This window comes from Dama dama, chromosome 32, assembly GCF_033118175.1.
Source record: "Dama dama isolate Ldn47 chromosome 32, ASM3311817v1, whole genome shotgun sequence".
In the NCBI taxonomy this organism is placed as follows: Eukaryota; Metazoa; Chordata; class Mammalia; order Artiodactyla; family Cervidae; genus Dama; species Dama dama.
The window spans coordinates 9,898,579-9,910,589 of NC_083712.1; the positions used below are offsets into that span (position 1 = coordinate 9,898,579).

Genomic DNA, 12,011 nt, shown 5'->3' on the forward strand with positions numbered 1-12,011 from the left:
AACTAGATGTCGTGAGGGGTCACCCCACAAAGTCAAGGACAGAGACACAGGCTGAGATCAGAGAACCAGGCTCCTGCACCATTTCCCTTCAGACTAACTGGTCTACAAAGAGAATGAACCTTGCCTTTTCTAACTCAGTTTTATAATATCCAACCCAACCAGTCAGGCAAAGCATTTTTAACCATATAATTGAGAAAGTGAAGGAAAATCTAGAAGTGCTTAGAAAGTGGTCCTATTAGCAAACATACATGTGATATAATCCTTTTTCCCTAGGGATTAAACAATACAGCCCTCTGTAAAATCAGCTCCTTTCTCCCAGTCCAGTGTGAGTCGCTGTGGGGACTGGGTCTGGCCAGGCCGGGCCACTCACGCGTGCAGTCGGGGGCCGTGCCGGTCCAGGTCCCGTTGGCGGTGCAGTGGCGCGTGGTCAGCCCTGAGGTCCTGTAGCCGTCCCAGCACGCGTAGACCACCGAACTGGAGAACAGCACGCCATCGCTCCTGACGATCCTGCCGTGGGCGGGCGTCCCCGGGTTCCCACAGGACACAGCTGCGGGGAGACAGAACAGCAGCGGGAGACCCGTCACCACGTGATAAACTCGAGAGGTCGACGGCCGTCTGCGTAATGGACCGCGCATTTATTTAAGAAATAGTGGGAAGGACACTGCGGTCCTGCCCCACCCCCACATCCTCTGCCTGCCTTTCTTCTGTAGAAAAACTGTAGCCAAACAATGAATTTAATCAGAGAAGTGAGAAAATGCAGAACCAAAGAAAGCAGTCCAGCAAGACAAAATAAAAATAGTTTAGTCATAAGTCAGGGTCTTTAACAGTTCCTCCTCCAGGGCTGTAGATAAAACTGTGAGCCGTGTCCTGTGAGCTCTTGTGCAGAAACGGAGACCCCCGCCAGGTGGAGACGTTAACTCCACCATGAGCGGACTGCAGCCGTGACACAGGCTGCCACAAGTCTCAGGACCGGCCTCGAGGAAATGGGGGCAAACCAGTCCTGGAACTGAAGTCTGACTGCACTCAAAGAGCCAGATGATGCTGGTCAGACCACCGACGACCAACCTGAAGATGACCGTCAGAGCTGTCTGTGCTGTTTCTGCATGTAGCACCTTCCTCCTGTCTATAAAAGCTCTCTATTTGTGCTCAGTCATGTCTGACTCTTTGCGAGCCCATGGACTGTAGCCTGCCAGGCTGTCTCTGTCCAAGGGACTTTCCAGGCAAAACTACTGTAGTGGATTGCTATTTCCTGCTCCAGGGGAATCTTCTCTACCCAAGGATAGAGCCTGAGTCTCTTCCATCTTATGCACTGCAGGTGGGTTCTTTACACACTGAGCTATTGGGAAGCCCATAAAAGTTCTAGACCTCGACTGGCTTTGGAATGGCCACACCTTAAATCTCTCTAAATGACCACAGTGCTGTGTATAGGCATGAAGACTTCAGCTAAGATGGACAGTGTGACAGGTCTACACTCTGAGTATCTATCAGGTACGTTCCTTCCTCAGCAAACAAGGAAACTCAGCAGCTGCTGGGTGTGTATCAATGTGATCTCAATCCATTACAGGATTCTGCCTTTTTTCCATTGAACCTATTTACCATAAAGATGGTTATTTTTCCTTCTTAATCCTCCCACAATAATGCACAACATACAGACATACAAAGGATGTGAATTCTAATAAGAAGAATGTATCATGAGTCCCTTTTCTCAGAATGACGAAAATATTTGCAAATATTCTGGCCTATTTAGCTGTTTCACTTTCAACTCTAGCCTGTGAACAAAGACACACTCTCCTTTAAAATATGGAAGAAAACACATCGCAAAATAAAATGCACTATAATAGAAGTTTATGGAATTGCCTATCATTTTATGTTAAAAAATTCATATACTTTCAGATCTGATTTGGACTAGATCTTGTTTGACAAATAAAGAGTATACTTGCTGGTGCTTTTACATTTGTACCTACGCTTCCCTGGTTGCTCAGATGGTAAAGAAGCCGCCTGCTATGTAGCAGACGCAGGTTTGATCCCTGGGTTGGGAAGATCCTCTGGAGAAGAAAATGGCTACCCACTCTATTATTCTTGCCTGGAGAATTCCATGAACAGAGGAGCCTGGTGGGCTATGGCCCATAAGGTCACAAATGGTCAAACACAACTGAGCAACTAACATTTTCATTTATCTAAGTCAGATATAAAATAACCAGTTATAATCCTCTTCCCTGATGAGTCTGGGTTACAATCCCTTCTAACACAGACCGTTCAGTGGTTTATTGGTTGACATTTGAGATGAGATATGTTTACCAATCTTGAGGCAGATGATGCCTAACACTCTCTAAAGCTCAGAGTCTTTTGATGGTTGTGACATTAATTAAAATTTCACTGCAAAAATCCGAGCTGTTGGCCTACTCAAGACCATTACTCCATTGCACAAATGGATTCATTGCTTCCTATGCACAGTTATTGTTCATGAGTATGAACTGAAACAGCAAAGAATTATATTGATCCAACTTGTAACAAAAGACACCCATGTCACTATGTTTTATTCCAGTCATATCTGCTATTAAATACTATGTAGCAATTTTCTTTTTTTTTTTTTTTTATTGTCACCAGTTGAATACACTTGGGTACCTAGCTTTTGGGCCAATAAACAGCACAGGGACAGCATCCTAGAACCCTTTACACTCCTCTTCTGAACCACACTCCCTCTTCTTCCCCCAGGTGACCACCATTGTGATTTCTCTTTTTTCTATTTTTGTATTTTTTAAATTTATTTTTATTAGTTGGAGGCTAATTACTTTACAATATTGTAGTGGTTTTTGCCATACATTGACATGAATCAGCCATGGATTTACATGTATTCCCCATCCTGATCCTCCCTCTCACCTCCCTCCCCACCCCATTCGTCTGGGTCTTCCCAGCACACCAGCCCCAAGCACTTGTCTCATGCACCCAACCTGGGCTGGTGATCTGTTTCACCCTTGATAATATACATGTTTTTGATGCTGTTCTCTCAAAACATCCCACCTTTACCTTCTCCCACAGAGTCCAAAAGTCTGTTCTGTACATCTATGAATGTTTTGCATATAGGGTTATCGTTACCATCTTTGTAAAATCCATATATATGCATTAGTATACTGTATTGGTCTTTATCTTTCTGGCTTACTTCACTCTGTATAATGGGCTCCAGTTTCATCCATCTCATTAGAACTGATTCAAATGAACTCTTTTTAATGGCTGAGTAATATTCCATGGTGTATATGTACCACAGATTCCTTATCCATTCGTCTGCTGATGGGCATCTAGGTTGCTTCCATGTCCTGGCTAGTATAAACAGTGTTGCGATGAACACTGGGGTGCATGTGTCTCTTTCATCTCTGCTTTCCTCAGTGTGTGTGCCCAGAAGTGGGATTGCTGGGTCATATGGCAGACCTATACATAGAAAACTATAAAACACTGATGAAAGAAATCAAAGAGGACACAAACAGATGGAGAAATATACCGTGTTCATGGACTGGAAGAATCAATATTGTCAAAATGGCTATCTACCCAAAATAATCTATAGATTCAATGCAATCCCTATCAAGCTACCAACAGTATTCTTCACAAAACTAGAACAAATAATTTCACAATTTGTATGGAAATACAAAAAACCTCAAATAGCCAAAGTAATCTTGAGAAAGAAGAATGGAACTGGAGCAATCAACCTGCCTGACTTCAGACTATACTACAAAGCCACAGTCATCAAGACAGAATGGTACTGGCACAAAGACAGAAATATAGATCAATGGAACAGAATAGAAAGCCCAGAGATAAATCCACGAACCTATGGACACCTTATCTTCGACAAAGGAGGCAAGAATATACAATGGAAAAAAGACAACCTCTTTAACAAGTGGTGCTGGGAAAACTGGTCAACCACTTGTAAAAGAATGAAACTAGAGCACTTTCTAACACCATACACAAAAATAAACTCAAAATGGATTAAAGATCTAAATGCAAGACCAGAAACTACAAAACTCCTAGAGGAGAACATAGGCAAAACACTCTCCGACATAAATCACAGCAGGATCCTCTCTGACCCACCTCCCAGAATATTGGAAATAAAAGCAAAAATAAACAAATGGGACCTAATGAAACTTAAAAGCTTTTGCACAACAAAGGAAACTATAAGCAAGGTGAAAAGACAGCCCTCAGATTGGGAGAAAATAATAGCAAATGAAGCAACAGACAAAGGATTAATCTCAAAAATATGTAGCAATTTTTATAAGTGACCTGTGAGACACTAATTCTAAAATAAAGCAGGTGACTGTTGAAATATATTCAACTTAATATATAGACAAATATATTGTTAATAAAGGAATGTCCCTCATAATAATGACACCCTAATGTTTATAAAGTCCCTTCTAATATTGAATTTGATACTATCAAATTCATGTTTAACCTTTTTTTCTCCCTGACAGGGACGCTTTCACTGATGATCACGCCTATGAATGTGGAGATCAGAAAACAGGGTCAACATACCTATTTTTAAAACAAGGTCCTGATGTTGTGAGACATAAAAAGACTGACACTTGGGCAAAATAAGAAACTAAATTTACGGTTGTTAGAGGGAAAATGAGATATTTGGAGAGTTACAAGTTAAAATTTCTTTATAAATACATCCTTTTTTTCCCCATTGTATATCCTTGCCACCTTTGTCGAATATAAGGTGTCCATAGGTACGTGGATTTATCTCTGGGCTTTCTATTCTGTTCCATTGATCTGTATTTCTGTCTTTGTGCCAGTACCATATTGTCTTGATGACTGTGGCTTTGTAGTATAGTCTGAAGTCAGGCAGGTTGATTCCTTCAATTCCATTCTTCTTTCTCAAGATTGCTTTGGCTATTTGAGGTTTTTTGTATTTCCATACAAATTGTGAAATTATTTGTCCTAGTTTTGTGAAGAATACTGTTGGTAGCTTGATAGGGATTGCATTGAATCTATAGATTGCTTTGGGTAGTATAGTCATTTTGACAATACTGGTTCTTCCAATCCATGAACCCGGTATATTTCTCCATCTGTTTGTGTCCTCTTTGATTTCTTTCATCAGTGTTTTGTAGTTTTCTATGTATAGGTCTTTTGTTTCTTTAGGTAGATATACTCCTAAGTATTTTATTCTTTTTGTTGCAATAGTAAATGGTATTGTTTCCTTAATTTCTCTTTCTGTTTTCTCGTGGTTAGTGTATAGGAATGCAAGGATTTCTGTGCGTTAATTTTATATCCTGCAACTTTACTATATTCATTGATTAGCTCTAGTAATTTTCTGGTAGAGTCTTTAGGGTTTTCTATGTAGAGGATCATGTCATCTGCAAACAGTGAGAGTTTCACTTCTTCTTTTCCTATCTAGATTCCTTTTACTTCTTTTTCTGCTCTGATTGCTGTGGCCAACACTTCCAAAACTATGTTGAATAGTAGTGGTGAGAGTGGGCACCCTTGTCTTGTTCCTGATTTTAGGGGAAATGCTTTCAATTTTTCACCACTGAGGGTAATGCTTGCTGTGGGTTTGTCATATATAGCTTTTATTATGTTGAGGTATGTTCCTTCTATTCCTGCTTTCTGGAGAGTTTTAATCATAAACGGATGTTGAATTTTGTCAAAGGCTTTTTCTGCATCTATTGAGATAATCATATGGCTTTTATCTTTCAATTTGTTAATGTGGTGCATTATATTGATTGATTTGTGGATATTAAAGAATCCTTGCATTCCTGGGTTAAAGCCCACTTGGTCATGATGTATGATCTTTTTAATATGTTGCTGGATTCTGTTTCCTAGAATTTTGTTAAGGATTTTTGCATCTATGTTCATCAGTGATATTGGCCTGTAGTTTTCTTTTTTTGTGGCATCTTTGTCTGGTTTTGGAATTAGGGTGATGGTGGCCTCATAGAGTGAGTTTGGAAGTTTCCCTTCTTCTGCAATTTTCTGGAAGAGTTTGAGTAAGATAGGTGTTAGCGCTTCTCTAAATTTTTGGTAGAATTCAGCTGTGAAGCCACCTGGTCCTGGGCCTTTGTTTGCTGGAAGACTTCTGATTACAGTTTCGATTTCCGTGCTTGTGATGGGTCTGTTAAGATCTTCTATTTCTTCCTGGTTCAGTTTTGGAAAGTTATATTTTTCTAAGAATTTGTCCATTTCTTCCAAGTTGTCCATTTTATTGGCATACAGCTGCTGGTAGTAGTCTCTTATGATCTTTTGTATTTCAGTGTTGTCTGTTGTGATCTCTCCATTTTCATTCTTAATTTTGTGAATTTGGTTCTTCTCCCTTTGTTGCTTAATGAGTCTGGCTAACGGTTTGTCAATTTTGTTTATTTTTTTAAACAAGTGGTGCTGGGAAAACTGGTCAACCAACTGTAAAAGAATGAAACCAGAACACCTTCTAACACCATACACAAACATAAACTCATAATGGATTAAAGATCTAAATGCAAGACCAGAAACTATAAAACTCCTAGAGGAGAACATAGGCAAAACACTCTCCGACATAAATCACAGCAGGATTCTCTCTCATCTACCTCCCAGAATACTGGAAATAAAAGCAAAAATAAACAAATGGGACCTAATGAAACTTAAAAGCTTTTGCACAACAAAGGAAACTATAAGCAAGGTGAAAAGACAGCCCTCAGACTGGGAGAAAATAATAGCAAACGAAGCAACAGACAAAGGATTAATCTCAAAAATAAACAAGAAACTCCTGCAGCTCATTTTCAGAAAAATAAATGACCCAATCAAAAAATGGGCCAAAGAACTAAACAGACATTTCTCCAAATAAGACATACAGAAGGCTAACAAACACATGAAAAGATGCTCAACATCACTGATTATCAGATAAATGCAAATCAAAACCACAATGATTTACCATTACATGCCAGTCAGGATGGCTGCTACACAAAAGTCTACGAGCAATAAATTCTGGAGAGGGTGTGGAGAAAAGGGAACCCTCTTACACTCTTGGTGGGAATGCAAACTAGTACAGCCACTATGGAGAACAGTGTGGAGATTTCTTTAAAAACTGGAAATAAAACTGCCATATTACCCAGCAATCCCACTTCTGGACGCACACACCAAGGAAACCAGATCTGAAAGAGACACGTGTACCCCGATGTTCATCGCAGCACTGTTTATAATAGCCAGGACACGGAAGCAACCTAGATGCCCATCAGCAGACGAATGGATAAGGAATCTGTGGTACATATACACCATGGAATATTACTCAGCCATTAAAAAGAATTCATCTGAATCAGTTCTAATGAGATGGATGAAACTGGAGCCCATTATACAGAGTGAAGTAAGCCAGAAAGATAAAGACCAATACAATATACTAACACATATAAATGGATTTTACAAAGATGGTAACGATAACCCTATATGCAAAACAGAAAAAGATTCATAGATGTACAGAACAGACTTTTAGACTCTATGGGAGAAGGCGAGGGTGGGATGTTTTGAGAGAAGAGCATTGAAACATGTATATTATCAAGGGTGAAACAGATCACCAGCCCAGGTTGGATGCATGAGAAAAGTGCTCAGGGCTGGTGCACTAGGAAGACCCAGAGGGATAGGGTGGGAAGGGAGACGGGAGGGGGGATCGGGAGGGAACACGTGTAAATCCATGGCTGATTCATGTCAATGTATGGCAAAAACCACTACAATATTGTAAAGTAATTAGCCTCCAACTAATAAAAATAAATGAAAAATAAATAAATACATCTTTTTAAAAGTACATTTATTTAATGTGCCTCATTTTCATAAAATGTCATTGTCTTTTACTCAGTCTGTAAGGAAACAGCACCGTACTCATTCCAAATGCACACTATTGTTCACTGGTGTCAACATTGCTCACTCAGCACGCTGTATTCGGAGAAGGCAATGGCACCCCACTCTAGTACTTTTGCCTGGAAAATCCCTTGGATGGAAGAGCCTGGTAGGCTGTAGTCCATGGGGTTGCTAAGAGTCAGACCTGACTGAGCACTTCACTTTCACTTTTCACTTTCATCCATTGGAGAAGGAAATGGCAACCCACTCCAGTGTTCTTGTCTGGAGGATCCCAGGGACAGGGGAGCCTGGTGGGCTGCCGTCTATGGGGCCGCACAGAGTCGGACACGACTGAAGTGACTTAGCCGCAGCAGCGTGCTGTATTAGGATGACTGCTGCTGAACAGAGTTAAATAGTTGTAGGTTTTAATCTCTGCTCATACAAGTTAATTCAATGTGAATGACCAATTCAAGTTATCAACATGGAGTGCCTTCACTGTGAAATGGATAAAAAAGATAACTGCTTCCCATTGTAAGAGTACATGTGTGCATGAGTGCTCAGTCATGTCCGACTCTGCAACCCCATGGACTGTAGCCCACCAGGCTCCTGTGTCCATGGGATTCTCCAGGCAAGAATACAAGACCGGGTTGCTATTTCCTCCTCCTGGGGATCTTCCCAACCCAGGGACTGAACCCGTGTCTCCTGCGTCTTCAGCACTGGCAGGCGGATTTGTAACCACTGAGCCACCTGGGAGGCCATACTAAGTGCAAACTGCCACCATCTTGTATAGAGGCAGTCATATTGGTATTTTTATTTTCATTATCATCACTTTAATCACATGTCCATTACCTCAGTAAATGACAACTTTGTCATAATCTCCTGGGAAAGAGAATTAGGAGTTACCCCAAAGATGTAGTTACATTTACACATCTTGGTAACATATATCCATTTGGAAAGCTACATCAGTGAGCCTGTGATTCAAAGACTAGATCATAACAAAAGAAAACATGATTTAAAGTGATGAAAATGTATTAGAATGTTATGTTCTTTGATGCTTAAGAATTTTTCAGATGTTTTTATTTTGCAATTCATGAACCTCTTTTTAAAATTTACCGAAATGTCCATCAAGATCTAATGTTTTCTTAAATAGATTCAGAGAAGGTAAATCCATCAGAAGGGGCATGACCTTAGTCAAGGGATTGAGTACATAGGTCATGGATAACCTTTGTGGCAATGGAAAAGTTGCTGATTATCCCACTTTCTATAGAAAATAATATGTGCCCCAAAGATGTGGACCTGTGTCAGCAAGTAAGAAAAAACAGAAAGCAACAGATTCTCCACAGCTTTAAGAGTTGTTAAGTGTGTATGTGGAAGCAGGAAGGGGTTTAGTCATTTATTCTGAGACATCATTTCTGGTGTTCCTGAGTGTAACTGAACTATCACTTACCTGACTTCCAATGATTTCTGTACAGTACAGTTTGGAAGTAGCCAATTTTGTGGACCACTGCATTTTTGATAAATATTTTTAGTATTGAAACATTTTAGAAACTTCTTTTTGTATATAGATTTTAAGCGAAAAGTTTAAAAGCATTTTATAGGAACCATTTGAATTTCTGACTTTTGCTAAACTGTTATTCAGTAGCTAAGTCGTATCCTTGTGACCCCATGGACTGCAGTATGCCAGGCTTCCCTGTCCTTCACTAACTCATGAAGTTTGCTCAAACTCATGTCCAGTGAGTCAGTGATGATAACATTTTCCTAAACTAAATGCTATTTAATAAGCACTTTGCATAGCCTGGGATAAGTACATCATGAAGTAAAATTTAGTTAAGCTCTCCTAATCAAATAAGTGAATTCACTTATATTTTGTTGGGAAAGAACTCATAGTGTAGTACCCCAGCAACAGGCTGAGATTTCTATGGAAAACATGACTTACACTCAACTGCTTTACTTTTTTCACTGTTTAAGTTTGCAAGAAACTAAGACAAGGGCCACCAACAGATGAAATAACGTGTGAGCGGAATGACTTCCAGCAGCAGGGAGCTCCCGTGAGGACCTGCCCTGCTCACAGCCCCTTCGCCTGTGTTCTCAGCCCCACCAGCAATAACATACTGAGAGCCACACAGAGACGGTCACCAGGCGAGGACAGACAGCTCCCTAGGCCGGGACACTGCAGAGCCACTCGGAGGTGTCACCAGGAGCAGACAGACAGACCTCGGAGATGTCACCAGGAGCAGACAGACAGACAGATACCTCCCTAGGCTGGGACACTGCAGAGCCACTCAGAGACGTCACCAGGAGCAGACAGACAGACACCGCCCTCAGACCGGGGACTGTCAGAGGGCAAGGCCGGTGTTCTGCCTTCTTTTAATCAGTCCGAGTGCCTCCATTTGCCCAGTCTGCTTCCTGAGGATTCTCTAATGCGCTTGGGGTGGGGATAGATTAGTTAACTGTAGAAACAGTACAGCTGAAGGACTTTGCGGAACGTCTCTGGTCATTTCAGAGAGAGCGACCCGGTTTCCACCCGCAGCGCTGACTCTCAGGCTGGGACCCACTCACCCTCGCACACGGGCTGCAGTCCTGACCAGGACCCGTTGAGCAGACACGTCCGCTCGGCCGAGCCCCGCAGCTGGTAGCCCATTTCACAGGAGAAGCGGAGGAGGCTCTTGGCCTTAAACTCCTCTCCAAGCCGAGACCCATGGGCTGGGGTCCCTGGATCACCGCAAAATCCAGGGTTATTTCCTGCAGAACACAAACACATGGCAATAGATGACGCTGTTTAAAACAGGGCTGTTATCTTTAAAGAGAATGAAACTTTATGTAAATGTATATCAAACATGATCACAGTCATAACATTCTAGAAATCCTGTGAGAAAGATTTTCTTTATTATAGCACACAAATAGAAGACTCTAATAAATTGTTTCCATGTAACTAAAATCAAAATAGTTTATTAAAATATGGTAGTGATGATAATTGATATTCTTTGGAAGAAACAAAACACTGGGGCCATGAGTGCAGGAATTTCTTATTGGAAATGCTGGTGAGGATGCCCACAAGGAGACGGGGGAAGGTGTGTTGGGAATAAAAAAATCAAGTAAGAGGTGTGATCCACTGAGTTTTATTATGAAACATTCCTGGAAGAATTAAGATGATTTCTTTTCCAAACAGAACCAATGTGATTCTTGATGATGGAGAAACCGCACTGGGACAGGCATTCATTTAAAGAGAAGAGTAAGCCGAAGATGCCAGTGGTGTATCTAGGGGCGTGCGTGGCTGGAGTGGGTTAGTAACCAGTTTAGAGACGGGAGCCCCCAGTCCGTGTTTCACACGATGGACGACCTGCCCGCGCCAGCCCACCTGTGCAGTGGGGCAGGGCTCCGCTCCAGTGACTGTCCTCCTGGCAGGTTCTGCTGCTGTTGCCCACGAGACTGCGGCTGCCTCGGCACGAGTAGTGGACCACGGCCCCATACGTGAACAGGTCTCCTGTGAGTATAGCGTTGGCAGGGACGCCGGGGTGTCCACACGATATCACTTGAAAGAAAAGAAAATAATCATAAGTACATTGTTCCTATGAAGCTGCTCTGTGTTGGTCACTGTACTTCAGAGACTCATACAATCACCACCTATTAACAAAAACACATCCCTGGTACCCTGTGGATGAGAAGCGTCAACTTCCAGACGACCCTCCCTCACACACTATTGAAGACCAGGAAGGGTCTGTCAGTGAAACTTTGTTTTTATTTGTTTGTTTTTTTATTAGGGCAGCTGTGCTAAAGGTAGAAATTGACATTGAGATTTTCAAAAAGAAAGTCAAAAATTTATTTTTCCATCTTCCCTTCAGATCAGTTCAGTTCAGTTCAGTCGCTCAGTCATGTCCGACTCTTTGCGACCCCATGAATCACAGCACACCAGGCCTCCCTGTCTATCAACAACTCCCGGAGTTTACTCAAACTCATGTCCATTGAGTCCGGTGATGCCATCCAACCATCTCATCCTCTGTCGTCCCCTTCTCCTCCTGCCCTCAATCTTTCCCAGCATCAGGGTCTTTCCAAATGAGTCAGTTCTTTGCATCCGGTGGCCAAAGTATTGGAGTTTCAGCTTAAACATCAGTCCTTCCAATAAACACCCAGGACTGATCTCCTTTAGGATGGACTGATTTGATCTCCTTGCAGTCCAAGGGACTCTCAAGAGTCTTCTCCAACACCACAGTTCAAAAGCACCAATTCTT

The 12,011-nt window shown here is 41.7% G+C and overlaps 1 protein-coding gene across 1 annotated transcript in view; it reads right to left on the minus strand.

Moving 5' to 3' along the window:
- Positions 1-12,011, minus strand: part of CSMD1 (CUB and Sushi multiple domains 1) — a 1,628,138-nt gene that overhangs the window by 31,355 nt on the left and 1,584,772 nt on the right. Inside the window, exons 56-58 of the mRNA XM_061134533.1 lie at positions 11,141-11,314; positions 10,342-10,524; positions 371-547 (exon numbers count right to left, since the gene is read on the minus strand). Of these exons, the coding sequence (XP_060990516.1) occupies positions 371-547; positions 10,342-10,524; positions 11,141-11,314 (534 nt within the window). The remainder of the gene's footprint in view (positions 1-370; positions 548-10,341; positions 10,525-11,140; positions 11,315-12,011) is intronic.